This window comes from Neltuma alba, unplaced genomic scaffold (assembly GCF_004799145.2).
Source record: "Neltuma alba isolate B1F8T4 unplaced genomic scaffold, ASM479914v2 tig00012845_pilon, whole genome shotgun sequence".
Classification (NCBI taxonomy): domain Eukaryota; kingdom Viridiplantae; phylum Streptophyta; class Magnoliopsida; order Fabales; family Fabaceae; genus Neltuma; species Neltuma alba.
The window spans coordinates 50,749-71,392 of record NW_021637232.1 but is presented as its reverse complement, the minus strand read 5'-3'; the positions used below and the strand labels follow the sequence as shown (position 1 = coordinate 71,392).

General features: G+C 36.1%; 4 protein-coding genes across 5 annotated transcripts; 2 read left to right on the top strand and 2 right to left on the bottom strand.

The window, feature by feature from the left end:
• Nucleotides 1-1,112: 1,112 nt before the first annotated feature.
• LOC114731776 (uncharacterized) lies at nt 1,113-4,563 on the bottom strand. 2 transcript variants are annotated; one of them, XR_003738932.1, is made up of 4 exons: nt 3,299-4,563; nt 1,546-1,890; nt 1,348-1,423; nt 1,131-1,231 (listed from the first exon to the last, which is right to left on the bottom strand). XR_003738932.1 is itself a non-coding variant. In XM_028919032.1 (3 exons), the coding sequence occupies exons 1-3, from the start codon at nt 4,235-4,237 to the stop codon at nt 1,127-1,129; spliced, it is 1,587 nt and encodes a 528-aa protein (XP_028774865.1). In that variant the 3' UTR covers nt 1,113-1,126. The 2 variants fall into 2 exon arrangements, 1 of the variants encoding a protein (XP_028774865.1); XM_028919032.1 differs by having other exon boundaries at nt 1,113-1,231; nt 1,348-1,890; nt 3,299-4,237.
• An 8,328-nt stretch (nt 4,564-12,891) lies between these two features.
• Nucleotides 12,892-14,783, top strand: LOC114731777 (uncharacterized). Its single transcript, XM_028919034.1, has 6 exons — nt 12,892-13,594; nt 13,695-13,809; nt 13,910-13,991; nt 14,079-14,130; nt 14,327-14,381; nt 14,520-14,783. The coding sequence occupies exons 1-6, from the start codon at nt 13,187-13,189 to the stop codon at nt 14,699-14,701; spliced, it is 894 nt and encodes a 297-aa protein (XP_028774867.1). The 5' UTR covers nt 12,892-13,186; the 3' UTR covers nt 14,702-14,783.
• LOC114731779 (uncharacterized) lies at nt 14,698-15,576 on the bottom strand. The gene is made up of 3 exons (XM_028919036.1): nt 15,461-15,576; nt 15,118-15,221; nt 14,698-14,974 (listed from the first exon to the last, which is right to left on the bottom strand). Exons 2-3 carry the CDS (start codon nt 15,191-15,193, stop codon nt 14,781-14,783), a joined length of 270 nt encoding a protein of 89 aa, XP_028774869.1. The 5' UTR covers nt 15,194-15,221; nt 15,461-15,576; the 3' UTR covers nt 14,698-14,780.
• Nucleotides 15,577-19,738: 4,162 nt separating this feature from the next.
• On the top strand, nt 19,739-20,428 carry LOC114731778 (protein SPIRAL1-like 5). Its single transcript, XM_028919035.1, has 2 exons — nt 19,739-20,013; nt 20,092-20,428. The coding sequence occupies exons 1-2, from the start codon at nt 19,762-19,764 to the stop codon at nt 20,164-20,166; spliced, it is 327 nt and encodes a 108-aa protein (XP_028774868.1). The 5' UTR covers nt 19,739-19,761; the 3' UTR covers nt 20,167-20,428.
• Nucleotides 20,429-20,644: the final 216 nt, after the last annotated feature.

The window sequence follows — 20,644 nt, the reverse complement described above, 5'->3', positions numbered from 1 at the left end:
TTCATGTATTGTGGAGTCCCTATTTATTAGTCAGTAGTATATGTGAGATTGCAAATTAGAAGTTTCAGATCATATCCTCATGAACATCAAAAAAGTTCTGAGGAAAAATGAGGCGGGAAAGAACCAGATACGTTGGCTACCTGGAATATTGCTTTCTCAAACAGATCTCTTCATAATCAATTTCCTACGACCACTTAAAATGTCTAATGAAAGGTAACTTAACAATCAATTTTTATCACATGATTTTCCAGAACTAACACAAAATAAGGTACATGAATCATTAATGAATATGATGTTTTGTAAGCGAAATATTAACAAAGTGATTATTTGCACAAATTTAGAAATTTATGGAGATTTCTCATCGAATTTTAGAAGTAAGCGATAATGCAATTCAGCCTATGTTAATAAAAGGAATCATTGATTGGAATCCTGTCCTCCTGAATTTTTAGCAGAGACACAAGGGCCAATGCTTTGGACGAGCGTCGGGGATTATAGATTTATCATTTATTTATTGGTCATTACCTACCCTAGAAACGACCCGGCACCGTTTGAAAAGGGAAAATAACACCTCTTTCCTTTTCGTTGTCCCTTTCATTTTCGGGAAAAGGCAATCACCTGCCACCGACGCTCTCTAACACCGATGCGGACCCCTCTAATTTTTTTTTTTTTTTTGGCCTGAATGCGGACCCCTCTAATTGTTGCATCAAATTCAATCATTTACCTTTCCTTCAAAATGACAGCAATATCCCCCCCTACAGAGTTCACTGTATTCACAGTCCAAACATGGAAAGCACAACAGTTCAGAATCACAGACCAGTTTTATGTGCTCACCACTCACCAGTTTAAAAATAGCCTCCCTCCTCAGAGGAGATGGTGTAATAAAATTACAAATTAAATTAAACTTATGGGAGTCAATATAATAGAACTGTTTAAACTACAAATCTTTTGTACATTGACCTTCCCCCCCAATCTCTCCTTTTAAATAATGCGTGGCAGTTGACTTAACCGGAGGAAAATTTGCAAAATTTTTTGCTGACTCGACTTTGAGGAACAAAAAATAAACAAATAGCTAAGGATCTAAACAAGGAAAAAAAAAAAAAAGATTTTCCTATTAATAGAGTAGTCATCACAAGATTTCACTGACCTCCCCTTCCCTACATACACCCACATCTATTACCATTGTTCCTGACTTCTTTGACTTCATCACCCTGCAACAGTTCCTCCTGGGAGCCTGCAAAAAACAGACGCAAAACCGATCCGCATCAATCTCTGACCAATTCCACCACCAAGATTCAAAACAAAGAAAACTCCAAATCCATAGACATTCATCAAGCTGTGAGTACTTACTCTATTCCAGAGATAAGGATCAGGCTTCTTATATACCTCCACCTTGTCAAAAGTCGAAGGATCAATCATCTTCCACCTGCATTCAGGGTGGGGGACACGATGCCGATCATATTCACTCACTATCTGCTGCTTTGTAGAATTGAATTTTGCCTTTGAAAAGTAAAACACAAAAGGCTTTTGGCATGGGTTTCGGCTAACCGGGCGCGTGTTGAATGCATAGGCAGTGTAATCCGCTCTTCTGTACCAATTTAAGAATGTTCTCGAAGGCATTTCTATCTCCCGTGGTGAAAACACACCACGAAAGATTTGGACAGCAAAACCCCATGAAACTGATATGGTCCAGCTTCTTTTTTTGTCATAGCAGATGGATTGCTGTATCAGACCTGCTGAGTCCAACTTCATTGGTACAGTAAGCCGTTTAAGGGCTTCCAATCGAGTCACATTGGGGAAGATTGGCTCAACAACATCAAGGTGGTGCAGTGAAACAAGTGGGGTCACAGGATGAGCTGCAAGAAGCCCAAACAGGTTCCCGTACACATCATACTGGTTTCAATTAAACAAGAAGTACATGTTAGTAGTAAAACTAAGACATCACCAAGCATGACTACATTAATTATGGTTTTGAAAAAGAAAAAAACTGCAGCTCCATTTTATTAGTTCATTGAGCAAACAAAAGAAGAACAACAGAGTTCCCCCTCTCAGAGACCACCGAGGGGTCAATGACAGCATGATTATATTTCAATTCTTCATGCCTGAGCACAAGAAGTTACCAATGCATTAGGAGGCAAGACATAAACCATCATCGTTTTATGTTCCCTTTCCGCGGCTACAAGGGCACAAGGAACAAATAAAAGACCTGAATTGTGAAAGTCCAAATCTAGAACACTTAACTATCTACGGCAAATGGAGTTATAGCACGCCAATAATTATGTAACAAAGCAAAATTCTTCATACTCATGTCGTTTGAGAGATAAGGGGCCCAACAGGACAGAGCATTCCCTCCAACCATTCACAAAAATGTGGGAGTCTATGCAATGACGTTCGCTGGCGGGTCAAATGTTCAACATCAAAAAAATTGATTTCAGGAACTAGTATATCTGTTTTATTGAATTTTCTAAAAGGTATTACTAACTGAAGCATATAAGTAGACATATTTTGAAGAAAACCTAATGATTTCTTGCACATCATAAATCTTGCATTTCGAGAGGATCCAAACCTGGTTCAATCCCCCTCCAAATAAGCTGCGAGGTTTCACTAAGGAAAGTGAAATAGAACTTTCACCAACATGTAAGACTTAGACAGGACCCCTGCTAAGTCCATTCCTCTCCTCAGTCATTTTGAAGCGTAAGGTTATCAGTAAAGCATACAGAGTCCACAAAATGCCTTTCACGGTTCACAGTTAAAAAATGGTAACGTTTCGCCTCAATTTTTTCCCATACAAAAGAGGAATGCAGCGGGTGTCAATGTGTCATAAAAGACGGACCTCAATGTTTGTTTTTATTATTGTCTGTTTAGGAAATTATTCGCACAAGATGAATCCGCATTTTCTTTAACATTGAACAGCACCAGCAAGGAGACAGAGAATAATTAAATTCCACTATAGAGAAATTAATTGCGGAAGAGAGAAGTCTTTTGCTTTAAGAAAAACCAAAATAAATTGATCGCAAAATCCACCGACACAACGCCATTGCTTACACTCGTCGTATAGGGACAAAATACCAGTAAGGAGAGTAACATTGAAATGGAAAGTTCTAGCTTTAACCACCGTACAAGGGTCACTAAGACCGTAAAAGCCAACACTGTATTAGGGAATGAAATTACGAATAAGGCAAATCAAAGAGATGCACACAAACATGGCCGACAATAGTTGAGTAAAATTAGTCATTCAATAATGATAGAGAAACAGAGTGACAATAACAGAAGCAGATGAGAGCGTAGCAAGGAACCTGACCTGGTGAAAACCGACTTCTTTGGTGAGTGGAACACCGAGTTCGGCCATACACGCTTGCATTCGGTCATCGGAGCCGTAGAGTCCTGGATACCTGTGAATACAGCGGTCCTGCATTTTCACCAGAGCTTTGGCCAATGGGTAGCTAATGGCGAAGCCGCCACCGCCATACGCCATGTTATACGAAAAGAAGATGTTTTGCAGATGGCTTTCCGATAAGCTACCAATGTAATAGAATTGGTTGTGATCGTATTTCCTTAAAACCCTGAGGAGGTTGTCGGTGACGAAAACGGTGTCATCGTCCCCCATCACGAACCATCTCACATCCTTAAGCCCCAATCGTAGAGTCTCGGAGACAATGCGAGAGATCCGAATAGCGGACCGGTGACCTTGCCGGTTCTTGTAGGGGAAATTTGAAGTGTCACCAGATATCTTAATCGGCGGGAGGCCATCGTTGTCATAGGTCTTAACTCGTTCATCGAGCCACACTATGCCCCTCATTTCCTTGGGCTTATACCACAGCTTGATGTAGTTCTTTCTTTGATGCCAGAGCTTAGCGGAGGCGGCAATTCCGAACACCACGTGGCGGAGCTCCGTTTGGTTGTTGATTTCTTGAGATTCTCGACTCACAGCTATGGACGTTGGATTTCGAATCGGCCTGGAGGCAGTGACATTGATTCTGATTCTGGGCACAGTGTTAAGCGTGGCGGCAGAGGATGAAGAGAGGCGGTCGGTAGAGAAGGGTCCATCATCGCAAGCGCGTGATGTGGAAACGAGCTTGAGCGTGTAAACAATATAGGTGACAGAAACGAAGAGGATGAGCCACACAAGCAGCTTGGGTAAGGTTCGCGAATGCGTGGCAGCTCCTGCCATAGGGGAAGCGGAGGGGCTTCTCGTCTCATCCCAAATTAACTTTTGCGAATCTTTCTGGGTCGCTTTCATTTCCCGAGTATCTCAAATCTTCAGTGAATTCTTCGTATAAAGAGGAAGAAAAAGAAGAAATCAGAACAAATGCATTGCTGAAAAGCCCTAAATTTTGGTAAGAACTACCAGATTGACGAGAGCCAGATCCGATAGAAGGGGGCACAAAATACAACGAAGGCGACCTCCATTCAGAAAAAGAAATGTGAACAGAGGAGTGAGATCAGAGCGAAAACAATACAATGGAAGTAAGAGAAAGAAAGGGCGAGCAAGATGAAGGAAGAAGCGAAGGAGATGGCAGCTGTAGTTGCAGACAGGTAAAGGCGATAGAGAGAGAGAGAGAGCATGCATATAGCCGAAGCCTACAGGTGCCAAGTCTCACACTCTCTTTTAACAAATCTTGAGTGGTAGAAAATTATAATACGGTTTCTCTAATATATTAAAAAAAAATTGGCGGGATAGTTATAGCGTGAGGACGAGCATATGTGAGTGTCGTTTGCCGGCACGTGTATGAATCCTGGATTCTGTCAAAAGAAGAGGGTCCCTCGCAATGGGGAATGACAGGCGGACCACTTTGTCCCCCCTTGTGTACGTAATCAACACCCCCCCGAATCCAATGGTCCAAAACCGGTGGGTGTGGATGATTAATATCTCACCTCGTCTCCCTCCCTGCGGTTGTAGCTTCTTCGCAAATACGCTTGTATCATTGGATCGCACTTATTCGATGTGGTCCCCCCCGAATTTATCTTCCCTTCATTAAAAAAAAAAAAAGGACTAGTGTTTTTTTCAGCGAAGAGTAATACTAATAACAGAAGAGCGTATGGGAGACAATTTTACCAGTTTTGGATAGTAAATTAGAGGTTAGTTGTGGTAATAGGGAACCCCTTGAACGGGGATGGCAATAATTTCCCTTTTGTATGATGTCATTGTCAACCTTCACAGACGTTGATATATAGACAACCAGTTATTAGCAGATAACAGCTAATGCGATGTATGTTTGTTTGTGAATAGGATTTGGTAATTACAAAAAGCGGTGTTTTCATAAAGTGAACTAAATAAATGAATGATCCCAGTGATTTGGTTTTGTAATTACAAATCCAGCACCTCAACCACGTTGGGTTCGGACTTGTAATGTGCACGGCAAATTGTGAGGGCCCTCCCTCCGTCCAATGCTATGATCAAGTGGATTACTCCTGTTGATTAATGCCAAGTTAATTCCATTTTGGGCTTTCGTCCCTGTGCACGTAGAATCAGAGAATTGAAGATTTATTTGGTTCGTGAATCGTGAACAGTGAGGGATTAAAAGGTAGTCTGAAAGAGTTGTCTCCGTATAAAAAGACACTCGCTTAATTAAGCTCTGCTCAGGCGGATCCAGGAGATTGAGTATCTTACTATAAGCAGGAAGCTCCCTATTTCTTTAATACAAAGAGGCAGTGCCCTACGCTCAGCAGGCTCGTCAGAATAGAATATGTCTGAAATACTAAATACCGCCTCCCTCCCGTTCCTGATATTAAAAAGTTTAATTAATTTAATTATTTATAACAAGTGAGTTTTTATGTTATTTAATCATGTGTATTAGAATTATTGCTCGATTTGGGACTTTCTCTTAATACGTGCACTCAGTTAAAATACTTTGAACAAAGTATTATAAATTTAGAAGGTCAGTGTCTTGAAGTTCTGAACTTATAATTGGATGGAGGTAGTATTTTCATATTTTAGGGACACAGATAATGAAAATAAAAGAGGAAAAGGTGGTGTGTTGGGGGTAGGATGAAAAGGATAGGATTGGAGCAAGTACACATGCCGACACGGTTAAGAGGGACACAGGCAGATACTTTGTAGCAAATTCTAATGCCATTGAGTGATTAACGGGGAAACGAGAGAAGAAGCGGAGTATGTTTGGATTATCGTTTGAAATGAAAAAAATCCATAGAAAAACATGAAACTGCAGTTTGTGATTTATTTATGACCAAATAGTTATTTGGATGGGGCCAAAAGTCCAACTAACTTGTGGCTTTCAATTTCAATTGGACTCAATAGAGGAAGATATGACTTTTCCATTTCAAACTTCAGTTTCACGTTTTCTCATAGATTTTTATAACTGAACTCATTTTTTTTATTTAATCATCTAAATAACTTTTAACCTTTTCAACTGACTTTTTATAAGCAATTGTCTAAACATAAATCGCATTACACTAACTAACTTCTACTCTAATTTCAGTTACAAGAATCAGTTAGACTAGAAGTCAGTTCTGCCTAATACCAATCCAAACACACCCGCATCACGGGATGGGACAGGGCTTTAGTCTCATGTCCCGTCCCGTTTCCTCCCATTTAAAAAAAATATTATAATTTTTCATATAAATGTTTTTAATGTTATAATGCTTTTTTTTATGCATGATATCTGAAAGGGAGTTGTATTATTTGCAGCCTGTCAAATTCTTTACACGTTATATATTATGATTTTAACAAATCATGCTTCATTTTTAAGTGTGTGTGCGTGTGTGTGCATATATATATATATATGATCAAAAATAACTGTTTTAGAAATTATATCCTCGTAAATATTTACAGAAAATACTTAATTTCAACAATTTTAGTTAAATTATAAAATATTGTGAAAATTCCACCCCATTATCAGAGTTTGTTAACTGAGATTGGTCTGATCACTATCTTGAAAGCAACACGCTGACCGATTCAACACCCAATCTGATCCTGGTAACATTACCATATTGTTGTTCCACCCAATATATCCTGATAATTTAAGCTCGGCCGAGGCGGATCCAGGAGGTTGAGTATCTTACTATAAGCAGGAAGCTCTCTATTTTTTTTTAATACAAAGAGGCAGTGCTCTACGCACAGCAGGCCTATCAGAATAGCATACGTCTGAAGTACTAAATACCACCTCCCTCCCATTCCTGATATTAAGAAATTTAGTTAATTTAATTATTTATAATAAATATGTCTCTGTTATTTAATTATGTGTATTAGAATTACTTGAAACTTCTCTTAATATATGCACTCAATAAAAATACTTTGAATAAAGTATTATAAATTTAAGAGATATGTATATTGAGGTTTTATATTTGTGGATTAGATAGGGGTAATATTACCATATTTCAGCGACAGAGATAGTGAAAATAAAACGGGAAGAGATGGTGTGTTGGGTGTAGGATGAAAAGGATGGGATTAGAGGAAGTACACCGCCGACACACGGTTAAGAGGTGCATTAGGTAGATACTTTGTCGTAAAGTGACTTGTGGGGAACACAAGAAGAAGCGGTGTTGCAGAACCGGGCCCATAACGACTTTGCTACAAACGGGCCTCCACACTCCACGGCATTATTAGCACACAATTTGCAAGATGCATCACTCTCTTCTTATTTATGAGTTTTTTATATTTTAAACTTGTACATTAAAAAATATTTCTCCGGTCTTTAATATAGGATCCAGTTATTGGATTAGTTTTAGTCATAAATATAATACTCATATCTCATATTTATCAATTTTATCTAAATTACCCCTATAGATATTCCCTCAACCATAATTGAATAAAAGAGGAAGATGAGGCATTAAGAAAAATGATTATAATGTTTTAGGAAAAATGTGTCACATTTCTTATATTTAACTAATTTACCCAACTTTCTTAATCTAATCAAATTAGTTAAATAGACATTATATTAAGGACCGAAGAAGTACATTATATTGATTTTTTTTTTTTTTTACATTTGCTCTCACTAAAAAAAGGCGTCAACAATATGTTTTATGTTTTCTTCCACCTACTTATTTCATCTTTTTTTGCATTTATTGAATTATTAAGAATAAAATTAGAAAAAGCTTATTAATGACCCTATGAGTGACTTATATTACTCTGGTCCTTATTATTTGTCGCGTGAAAGAGTTTCTCTAATACGAAAAGAAATATTAGATAGATAAAGTCTTCTACTTTTGCCTTTATCAAGGAGAGCGTTAAATACTACTATATTTTCTCACAAGTAATTTAAAACAAAGTGATAGCGTGTTAGATCTGACGACCGTCCGCATTTCATCCTCAACCATTTATTAGAATTCAAAAAATGGATGGTTGGTAATTACTGATCTGAGTGTTATATTAACAAATAATATTGTACGGTGGCCAGTGCAATGTGATATAAATATAAGATTTGGTTATTAAAGAGATTAATTAGGACAATATTTTGACTATTAGTATTGTGTAAAATTGTGGATTGCTTCTTTTTGGGTTAATACTTATCATCCCAAGTTTGATTTTATTTTTATTTTTGTTTCTAAAATTTGATACTCCTTGATATAAGACTTATCTAACTAATTAGATTAGATTAAGAAAGTTAAGTAAGTTAGTTAATTATAAAAAATATAAAATATGTTTTTTAAAACACTATAATCATTTTTTTAAATATCTTTCCTCTGTTATTTACATGATTATGGTTGAAAGAGTATCTATAAGATAATTTAAAAAAATTTATAAATATAAAAAATAGTCTTATATTTGGAATTAAAATTAATTTAATAATTAAGTATTATATTATGGATTGGAGGAGTATTATTTTAGTTCGCCTAAAAATTTTTAGTTCGTAAAACACTGTAAAGATAATGTTAATCTTTTTCTTAAATACGCTTCATTTGATGAGTATATCAAACGCAGGAGACAGAGAGGATCAGAAAAATTATAAACTAACGAGAGTGTTAAATAAAAAAGAAGTAGATCAAAACCTTTATAGTTATAATCAAATTATGTTTGTTGATAAAGTTGTTTTATACTCCTCTCGTCCTTAACGTAAGACCTAATTATTGAGTTGATTTTGATCCTAAATATAAGACATATTTCTCATATTTATTAATTTTTTTAAATTATCCCTATAGATATTCTCTCAACTATAATCAAGTAGAAAAAGGAGAGATGATTTCATGGAAGATGATTATAGTGTTTAAAAAAAATACATCATATTTTTTATAATTAAGTAACTTATCTAATTTTTTTAATCTAATCAAATTAATTAAATATGTCTTATATTAAAGATCGGAAGAATATTTAGGACTGAAGCGGGTATAACAAATTTTTCCATTATTGGAAATTCAAGTTGAGATTTATGAAAGCAAGAACCCCTATGGTCCGTAGACACGAAACAGCGGCATCTGTTTTATTTAGATTTTTTAAAAAATTCATCAATTATAAGAATATATTTTTTTTTTAAATTTTAATTTTTTTTCCCAGATCTATGGGCTCTTCTGGCCTTCACCCAACAACAGTGGACTTTTACCTAAATTATACAATGTTGATAGGCCTACTCAATTGACCTGATTATTTCGGGCATGGCATTCTAAAGTTGGGAACGGACCAATTCAATTATATTCTTAGATGTATTTAACCTGACGCCATTTAGGCACCATGGGCGTTCCATGATTTTTCACATTTGGTGCTGCTTAAAGAAAATAAAAGAAATAAAGATGTTCTACTCATCGTGGGGCGTAGGATCAAGATCAGAACAATAAAAAATAATCTTTATCTTTTTGCTCAAGGTTAAATGTTTGTTTACTTTTTGTTTAATTGATGATTGATAATTTATTAGTACTTCCTTCGTATTACAAAAAGGGTCACCAAGACATTTTCTACATCAGCCAAGAAAATCATTAAATACTCCTGAAAACCAATCCATCCGTTACTTTTGTAATTGCCCCTAGTGTTCTTTAAGTAAATACTATTCGACCATTAATAAAGGCTAAAATAACATGTAACATCTTAATATTATTTTTTTATGTACATCTTGCCTTCTAATCTTATTTCTGATGTATCAAGTACTCTGATATTATTTTTCTAATACTTTTAATACCTTAATATTATTTATAATGCATTCAGTGTCTCTAAATATTAGAGTACTAAATGTAACTAGAAAATAATATCAATAAGTGCGGGATGAATTAGGAAAATAACATCAATAATGCACCGAATGCACTATAAATAAGATGAAGTTGTTAGATGCTCCTTTTGACAAACGCAAAAATAAAGGCCAAAATAAGAAACAAAACATTTAATACTTTGTTGAGATATAAACAGAGCAAGTAAATACGTCCCTATTATAAAATATGCATACTTATTATAATTTTTTAGCTGCATTTTTTTGTTTCCTTTGCACAAGTAACAAATGCCATCCGTTTTGTTCGCAATCCGGATGTCTATAAGTAGTAAGTACTAACAATTTATCATCGGGTATCCCCAAGAAATTAAATGACATTAATGGATCTTACTCAAGTTTCCTTCATGACTTAGTATATATACATAATAAATAAAATTATGAAGATTTTTTTTCACTTTTTGGGCTCAGCCACGGCCAGTTTCAAACGGTATTCAGTCATTAATAAGTGTATTTAAATTGTGCAGATCTCATCAACTTTCCGTCATATGCGCAGGAAGAATTAGCACATATATAAAGCCAAAGAAGCGGCTTTTGATGCCCGGAACCGCATTACATGGTTATAACAGTGCCGTAGTTACAAAAAAGCATCCCAGAAAAATGATCAAAATCCACACTGATGCTCAAAAGCTAAAAAAGACCCACCAAAATACAATGGACGATGAGGATATGAACACACACGTTAAAAGTGCTAAGCTTTTCTGCGAGACGAAGAAGAGGCTCTGGAAAGCACAGAGAAGATGGAGTGAAGAGCATTTGCAGCGATCTTTGATTTAATCTGCCCTCTCCTTGGAAGTGGCCTCGCCCCTCTCAACCTCTTCCACTCTGGAAACTGACCCACCCTGTTCTTCATCTCTCTCACTTAATTGATCTGATCTTTGTGATTGATCCTATTATACCACAGACCTGAACTTGGTTCAGTTTATATAACAGTAATCCTAATTACAATGCCTGCCTCTGGCTGACGACAACTTAAAGATTTCATATTCGAGGCACAAGAGGGAATATGGAGGTTGGGAAGCATGCCAACTCATGTTTCCAATCCTACAAGATTCCTTTGTTGAGCATCCACATCCAAATCTGTGTGACACATACGTATAAAAAATTTTTGGAGGCTGTGGCGGCGGGAAAGATGAACACGTGAGCGTGGAAGGTGGTCCAGAGAGTTACGTTGTGGACCTTGAGGATGTTTCTTTCTGGTGAGGAGATTTTTAATTTCTCGGGATGTTGTTTTGTTGGGGACAATTGGTGCAAGATTCTGGACGAGGCTGAGGGAACAAGACGTGTTATTCTTCAAAGCTTTGTCCTCAGTTGCAGGGATCATCACAAGTTGGCTCTACAATATTACGAGTTACTGCAGAGACCCCCCATTGACAAACAAAACTTGGATATGTATTATCATTATCTGCAAATTGTCATGATTAGGCTATCACATGGTGAAGAAGCCGATTCGCGGGGAGGATTGTTCAGTATATAATAAGAGTGCACTTAATTATTTACCTTTACCCCACGATATGCAGAATCGTCCAGCAGAACTTGGAAATTTAACTGCATAATATGAATCATGTGACCAATTCCTCGCAGTTTCTTGTCAATCCATTTGCCACTTGCCAGTGAACCGTTGTGTTATCATATAGCGATTCATGTAAGATAATATTAAGGTGGGGACAAACAGGCATGTCTCTTGTTTGTCTGGACATGTACCCACTGTGCACTGGCATCTTATATATTATCTCCCTCGTTGTTCAGAATTAGATTGGCTCTCACGTAATGAGCGAGCTTAGATAATAGATTTAAAACTGCGCATAGGAGACAAATGCCTTTTAAGTCAACTTTGTTAATTTTAAGCCTAGAGCCTATACTATATATTTATACATCTATACACCGGCTGTCTCGTAGTTATTTGACTATTTAGAAATAAGCACCGCCTATAAAAGCTAATAACATAAAATAAAGTTTCCAGAATAATGATGATGAAGCAGCGGCAGCAAATTTGAGACTCTAAAAACCAGCAATATGGATCAAGGAGTGTTACTGGGGCCTCAAGTTGGGTTCTTTCTCGAGTTAAAATGATCCTATGGAGAAAAAGAAGGGAGATGGACAAATACCCTAGACCCATTGACTCTTTGGGCTCTAGCTTTGTGAAAAGATTCTGGCACGTCCTCCTTTGGATAACCTTTGTCTACATATAGATAAAGTCCGGGTGCCTTTGAGAAAGTATGCAAGGGGTTTTGGCCCAACAAAAAATGATGGAGAAAAGATGCCAGGAAAATTGAAAAGCATGTGAATGATGCTTCCACTTTCCTCTACTACTCCTTTTTTTTGACCTTATCCTCTACTCCTCCTTAGTCCTTCATTTTCATAACAAACTTTTCTTATTGGTTTTGTGTAATTTTCCGGTCTGCACTCTTTTCATTTGTCAATGACATTTTTAAAGTGGATAAATACTTTTTTGAAAAAATAAATAAAGAATAAATGAACTTTGTATTGTAATATTACTCGAATTAAAAAAAAAATTCAATGAAAGTGAAAAAGTGAAAAAAAAATGTTTTATTATTTTGGTCCAATTTCCGAGTTGTGCGCGTCATATCGTTCCAATTTTGAGAACACTAATAACTTGTTTGCCGATAACTAACTACATCATCACGAGTTTTTTTTTCCCGGAACTTTCGGGCAAAAAATCGTTAGCAACTGGTTTAAATCTCATGAATGTGCGTCTCATCCAAAGCATAACTGGCGTCAAAAAGGAATATATTGAAACTTCATATCGTTATGTAACGTGCTTTCAACGGACATATGTATGCATGGAGCAATGAAAATGATTCAGTTCGTTCACTTTGTTGTACTGGAAGGACTATTAAGCGACCAAGAAACAAATAACTTCATGGATTCAAGGTAATATTCTTAGATTTCACGTAAAGTCACAAACACCCAGCCAAGCAAACCAGGCACCTATTCCTTGATTACAGCTAGAAGAAACCAACCATTCCTTTCCTCCCTTCAAGCACAAAGGCATCAATATATTATCTTTCACTACCAGCATGTTGCTATGCTTCAGCACCAAAATGGACACTCTGCTCAAATTCCCAGGCACAACTTCACTAGCAAACCAGGGTGTTAAGTCCCACATTATCACTCCAAGGCTCGCCTCGAGGTCTTTGTCCTTCAACACAACATGCAATTTTGGTCTACACAAGACTAATATACAGCAACACAATGTCAGTTTCAAAAGAAAAACGCAACACCTATTCTGGGACAACCCCAGGATTTCACCCCAGGCCTTAGACCTAAGCTCTGACTCTTCGTCAGTTTCAGAGTCTCCATCAGAAAAAGTGAAGCAGTTTTACACCAACATCAATGACAAAAATCTGCAACAACTAGGTGAATGCATATCCAAGGACGCTCAATTTGACGACTACTCTTTTCTCAAACCCTTCAATGGAAAAGGCGTACGTAATGTGTTCTGAATTTATTTTGTATCCGGAAATAGAGCTACGTCTCATTCTCTAACTACGCCAGATATTCTAAGTTTTGCCCTGAATGTTGCAGGAAGTTATGAACTTCTTCAACACGCTCACTGCAAGCATGGGTCAGAATGTGAAATTCAAGGTTGGCCATATATGCGAGGGAGATGGAAATACTGCTACTGCGACTTGGCATCTAGGTCTTATTTCTTCTCAGATATCTGTTCCCTACGGTTTTGTCATATCTTGTTCATCATTTTTAAACAAATTATGAAGATTTGTGTGTTATACACATGGCAGAATGGAAAGGTACGCAGGTCCCATTTACCAGAGGTTGCACCTTTTTCGAGTTCACAAAAGGAGGAGACACACTAACTATCAAGTACAGTAAAACAAACTCAATGCTACCAATAAAAAAAAATTGTCTTCCATTACGATAACCATAGTCTCACCACAAAACCATTCGCAGGAAGGCTGTTGTATTAATTGAATCGCCAATTAAACCTGGAAGCATAGTTCTGGTAAGTCCGCAAGGGTAAGCTGTTTCAATCAAAAATTGAAACGCCGTATCAAAAGTACTTGTGTTTCAGATTCGCAATTGGAGTAGCTAACTATTAAACTCTTGGTTTTTTTTTTGTTTTATTTATTCATTTATTTATTTTTTTGCCTTTCACATTTGCTGAATGCGCTGGTGTTCCACCTCATTAAAAAAAACAGACTCTGCTGAAGACTGTGACTTCATTATTCGATGATTTTCCAAGGGCAGCAGAGTGTAAGTCAGCGTTCTCAGATCTTTCTACTTCCTTTCAAGCACTATTTTCAAAGAAAACTTACAATATCAGCGAAAGAAAATCCAGAGATTCATCACAGGGTATGCATTCATATTAACAATGGCTACCATATTTTGCAGGGTTCTTAAACAGTCATTATAAAGTGCTGAAGATGATAACAAAAATTTACACCACACTTATAGCACCTCTCATTGTCAACCCACTACTAGGATGGTACATCAAGATTTGGAGCATTGTTGCCCGATTGTTCGGCTATATATACAACATCGCAGTTTACATTTCTAGGATTTTCTTTAAGTAACACAGCATAAAAGACAGTTCGTGATGAGCGAGTATTGATTGTCAAGAAATTAGTTTGTCATACCACCTGTGAATTGTGATCAAGATTTACGATCGTTGTCACCGTTGAACCACGTCCCTAACAGTGTGAGAGCGACTAATGGTCCAAGATCTGGGGGAAACGGTGGGGGTCTGCTGAAGGCTACAAGAGGATCAGTGTTCTCTTTTGTAATAGTTTTCTCTTCGCTAAATTCATTGTTCGCCTGTTTCTTAGGAGGCAAAGTCGCCATCACACCTGCTTCAAACATCAAATTATTTTCTAATTATAATACACACACACACACACACAGTAGCGATTGCATCCCCTGCATCTTGCCCTTGCTCAAGGGAAGCACAGTAGAACAGAATCTATTAAGTAAACATGGTAATAGCACTCACCGCATGATCCTGATCCTTTAACCTTCAAGATTTGCTTCAGTTTCTTGTTAGTAGCCAAGAGCAAAGGGCCACGCATATAGATCACAGTGAATGTACTGCTGCTTCTGCAATCTCACGCGCATAAAATATAAAGCATATTTAATAACACGTTACAGGCATATATACCGCGGAACTACAATCAAACTAGCGGAAAAAGAAAATGAAACAGAATTGTCATTCGGTGAGAAGTAGAAATTGAGCATAAATTCACGCCGAAATGAAACAACACAGAGAGTGAAAAGAAGGCATTTGAAATAAAAGGAGGGAAAGAAAAGAGATGAAACTTACAAGCCCAAAAACTTACAAAAATTGAGATGGAGCCTGGGGCAAGCAGAGCCGGCAACTAATACAGGCGGATGACGGGATGAGTCTACTTCTGTCTTCTGATGCTGACGAAGCTGCAAGAAAATTCCCGAAGTATCGTTTCCTTCGCCACGTGGCTCTACCCCGTCACAGATTTGTTTTAACCGACCTATATTTTTATTATATCTATATCATAATATTTTTCCAATTCTAAATATAATACTATCATTAAAAATATATTTTATAATGTAAATTATATTAAAATTAAAAGAGCAATATTTCTGCATAGTTTTGAATTTTAATTATTAAAAATAAATCGACAAAAATATTAAGCGGAGAGAAATTGACGAGGGAAATTAGTTATCAAATTTCTATTTGACCTTGTTAGATCAAAGGGGGTTACCCCTACTGATCCTGTGGGGAGCATTTGTTGATCACAGATGATACATATCATACATATCATAATAAAGTACGCGTCAATGTCTCGTCTTTGTGATATACGAAATTATGTGGAATATATGGTTAAACCACACAAAATACTAATCGGCAAATTTTATGTAGTTAACGATCCAACTTTTCTCCACGGCCCAAAAGCAAAATCCAAAAGTAATATCATTTTCAGCCCGGCAAGTGTTTTATTGGTGGCAAAAGTTAGTGGCCCAAAAGCTAGGCCATTTGGACTTAGAGCTTCCGAGTCACGTTGAGTGTTTTTTTTTTAAATAAACTTGGAGTGCTAAAGAAAAAAAGTTATGAGAGAGGCATAGATAAAATGAAATTTAAAATAAATAAATGAAGAAACAAAAGATGAGAGATGAGTACGTTTCACCTAAACAGTTGAGCTCTCACGGTTAAGAGTGAGTCTAGGGTCACAAGTGAGAAATGAGAGGGAGAATATTAATCAGGGAAGAATCATTTTAATTAATTAGGGAGTTAAATACACCATCCACCCCATCGCCAACTTTGTGAGGCTGAGACCAAAGGAAAAGGCACCTCCATCCCAACTTTACACTTTTAATAGTCCCCCCATATACATATTGTCCAACAAAGGTGGTACACATTAATCAGGTCTGCTTTTGAATTCAAAGCCCTTCTCAAATACGAGCACATAGTTAGGGGTTAGTACATGTCTGTTGTTCGCTGGGTTAATTAAGGACGTCCTTCTTTCAGGTTTTGGCTTAATCATTTGACTTTCTTCCTATTCTTTTTATACTACCTCTACTCCTTAATATAAAAATTTGTTTAAATGTTATTTTGGTCATAACTATAAGACCCCAGTCTATTTTATCTTTTATATTTATCTATTTTTTTTCAAGATAATTCTTATAATACTAATAGTTGTGGCCAATACACTTGATTAGTAAAAGTATTTTAGGAAAAATAATACTTATTTATTACAAATAACTAACTCAACTAATTTTTTTAATCTACTCAAATTATTTTACTAGTTCTTATACTCCTTCAGGTTCTGGTCCTTAATATAAGACCTAATTGTTAAGTCAATTTTAGTCCTAAATATAAGAGTTATTTCTCATAGGCTAAAGTACACATTTGGTCATTTAACTTTGCACAAGGTTTTAATTTGGTCTCTAAACTTTAAAAAGTATATTTTTAGTCCTTTAACTCTAAAATTTTTTTAAGAAATGATGAGATTAAGATCTTAAATATTGATAAAATATTTTCAAATACTAACATATTAAGTTTGATTTTCAAAACATCTATAATCGTTACAAAAAATCATCATTAAAGCCTAATGATTTTAAGGTTAAAGGACCAAATGTATGCTTTTTAAAGTTAAGGGACCAAATTAAAATTTTCTACAAAATTAAAGAACCAAATGTATGCTTTAGCCTTTCTCATATTTATTTATTTTTTCTAAATTATTCCTATAGATATTTCATTAACTATAATTAAGTAAAGAAAGACATTAAGAAAGATGATTATGATGTTTTATAAAAAATATATTATATTTTTTATGATTAATTAACTGATATAACTTTTTAAATTTAATTAAATTAATTAAATAAATATTATATTAAGAATGGAACAAGTATTAAATACACGCTAAAGAGGCCGGTTGGTGCTGAACCTGCCAGCCACCGTCCTATCTGATGAATACCGTTGACAAGACATTATTGATCATCTCATGGGCCAGTGACGAGTCATACTGACCTGCCCGTGTCAGTCTTATTGAGAGGATCATCTCAGTTAATATTTTGATCATTCCAACAGAATCAGAGTCATCTTTGTGGCTAATCTGTAAAGTGTTAGTTTCTCAAACCAGCTACAACCAACTGCTGCAATATATATGTATATATCTGATGAACTGGCAAAGACAATGGTTTCACTGTTATTGGATTCTCTTGCCCTACCAGAGCCACCCTGCCCGCCCAACTCTGCTTAATTAGTATAGTTTCCTTATCTCTTTACTTGAAATAGTAAGAACTGCTGAACTGGGTCCACGTTACTATTCCATACTTTGTGTGCTCTTCATTCTCACAGCTATATTAGAGCCACAGTGCGTTATCTTTATGATTTAACCCCATTATATTTAAGCAATACTGCCGTTATTGGCAACCTTAATAATGCCATTTAGGCCCATTCCACATCATCCTGTCCAGACGGATTTGACAGTTTCACATATATTACTTGCTTTTAACTTTTTTCGAGCGATGCTCAATTCAATTCTGACTTTCCTGCTCCGTCCATCCTAGTTAACTCCGATCCCTGTTCTTTTTAATAAACCGTTTAGTTACCAACTTGCATGATCGGCAACTTCACCTGGACGTCTTTTGATGATACTACAGGGAGGAATTTAGTATTTGCTTACCACTCAAAGACTATATATGCGTATGGTGCCATATCATAATTAATTATTTATGAACCATAACGTACAAAACTAAAATATAATAAAACAGATTAATATGCATAACATTTAAAAATCACAAGTGAGAAGTGCTACATTAATTCGGTGGTTTTGAGCCGTTGGAATGGATTTTAACGACATAAAAACTTCAAGGGATTCGTACTAAACAAAAATAATTAAATCGATATAGAAAGGATTCAGTTATTAATTAGTAAGCAAACCAATAGAGACTTGGCGCATTCTTATGTTATATTCGTATACATTGGACATTGGTATAACACTTTATCGATCTGATTACAAATATTGTTTTAATCATCACGTGATTGTTTATGCTTCAGCGTTATGACAAAGACAATGTATAGGAAAGAATCTTTTGTTAATTATTGAATTATATTGATTAGCATTTTTTAGGTTAATTATTCAAGCAAAACCATCAAAATCATTTGAATGGAGCGAGTATGTTGGTGGAGACATGAGCTGATCACTGGTCAACTTCAGTTAATACATGCTGTCAAGCCAAGATTAACTCAATTAGCTGATAAATTACTCAATGCATGAAATAATTAAAATGAAAATAATAGCCATGATGATACCTTTTAGGTATCATTTGACATTTACCATTTTGGGGTTAAGTGTTAGCTAGTGAAATATAATTATTTGATAAATTGAAAAAGTTTAATCATGTTATGATAAATATGTATCAATTATACAATTTTAACTAACGTGCCAAAAATGAAACAACATTGCTTAAAAATCCATTTAACATTCAAAAGGACATGACTAACTATAGCTCCCTATATATGCATATAATCCAGGATTTTGTGTGTGTGTGAAGAACTCGAGCTCTTTCCGCCTGCCGTATTTGAACATTAGGTATGAAATAATTTTAAAACTTTATATTAGCTAGGAAATATATACTTTATAACTTTGGACAGATACAAAAAGAATTCTATAATTGAAGAGCACGAATTCTTGTTGTTGCTATGTTTCCTTATACTTTTCTGTTCCCCCTTCCTGCTTGGAGGGATCGACAACAATTAAAAATTGGGGGGGGGGGGCTAATTTCTGTTCATTTTCCCCCAAGTGGAAAAGCGTCACTTCTTGATTAACTATTTGAGGATGAAATTAAAGGACTCATGAACTTGTTGGAACCATCTGTGTGTCATGATAAAACGTGTAAGAAGCTAGGAAAATTCTCTCGCCCATGAGCTGAGATGATTCTTCCACATATGCTGCTTTAACCTATTCACGTAACAGTGCAATTTTTACTGTCAATAATGAGGGATTAGGTATGGTGTATTGTCATTAACACCCATTTAGTTTCACACACAGAGAGAGAGAGAGAGAGAGAGAGGATCATATTAGGGTTATATTCCCTTTGGTACATAACATTTGCAAGGACAGAGAGATCTTAATTGAAGGGAACTGGATCGAGAAGGATGAGCAGAGGAGAAAGCTATGGCGGAGGACAAAGTTCTTTGGGGTATCTGTTTGGGTCAGAGGAGCAGCCAAAGGAATCAGCTCCTTCAAAGAAAGTGTCACTTCCACCATATGGCATTGATATGCCTTCTAACACTGATCAGATCTTTCACAATAAGCTTGCCCTTTCTCCTTCTTCAAGCCAAAATCCCCAACACGTCTCCAACGCTTTTTCCCGAGCTCATGGCCAACATGCGGGAACCTTCCCCACTGTAAGTTTTCCTCACTTAAACATGCCATTTTCAACCTTAATTATAATTATGATCTTTTACTTCTTGTCACCATTTCAGGATCGCCCTTCCACCAAAGTCAAATCAGTTCCTGGAGGAGATTCCTCTCTTGGGTATTTGTTTGGAGATAAGTGATCATAATCTTTCTCCCAAGATATTGCAGCTTTTGGGATAATCACTCACAAAATCACGGCCATCATACATATGTATGCCTAATTTTAGGATGAGAAAAAGCGAGTGAAATAAGGGATTAATCGTGTCCTCTTGTCGTCATTGGGGTTGCTTGTTTTCAGAAGATGGTGTGTGCAGTTAAAAACTTAAAATCAGTCAGACCAAATACAAGTCTTATTTCGGTGTGGATCTTTACCGTTCCGTATATGTTATCTAGCAAAAAAATCCTTAATAGTAGTAATATATCAAGGTGTCTGCTTTCTCAGGTAGTTTTCTCTGGCTGTACTTTACAACATAAGTAATAAAAGCCATATATTTGTGTTTTGTATTGCTTGTCTTTTCGTAATGTTTATATATTTTGATACGTAGGGGTTGGCACTGAAGAATGTATATATATTTTTAATTCTTTAAGATCATTAGTTAATATGAAACTGACCACTTT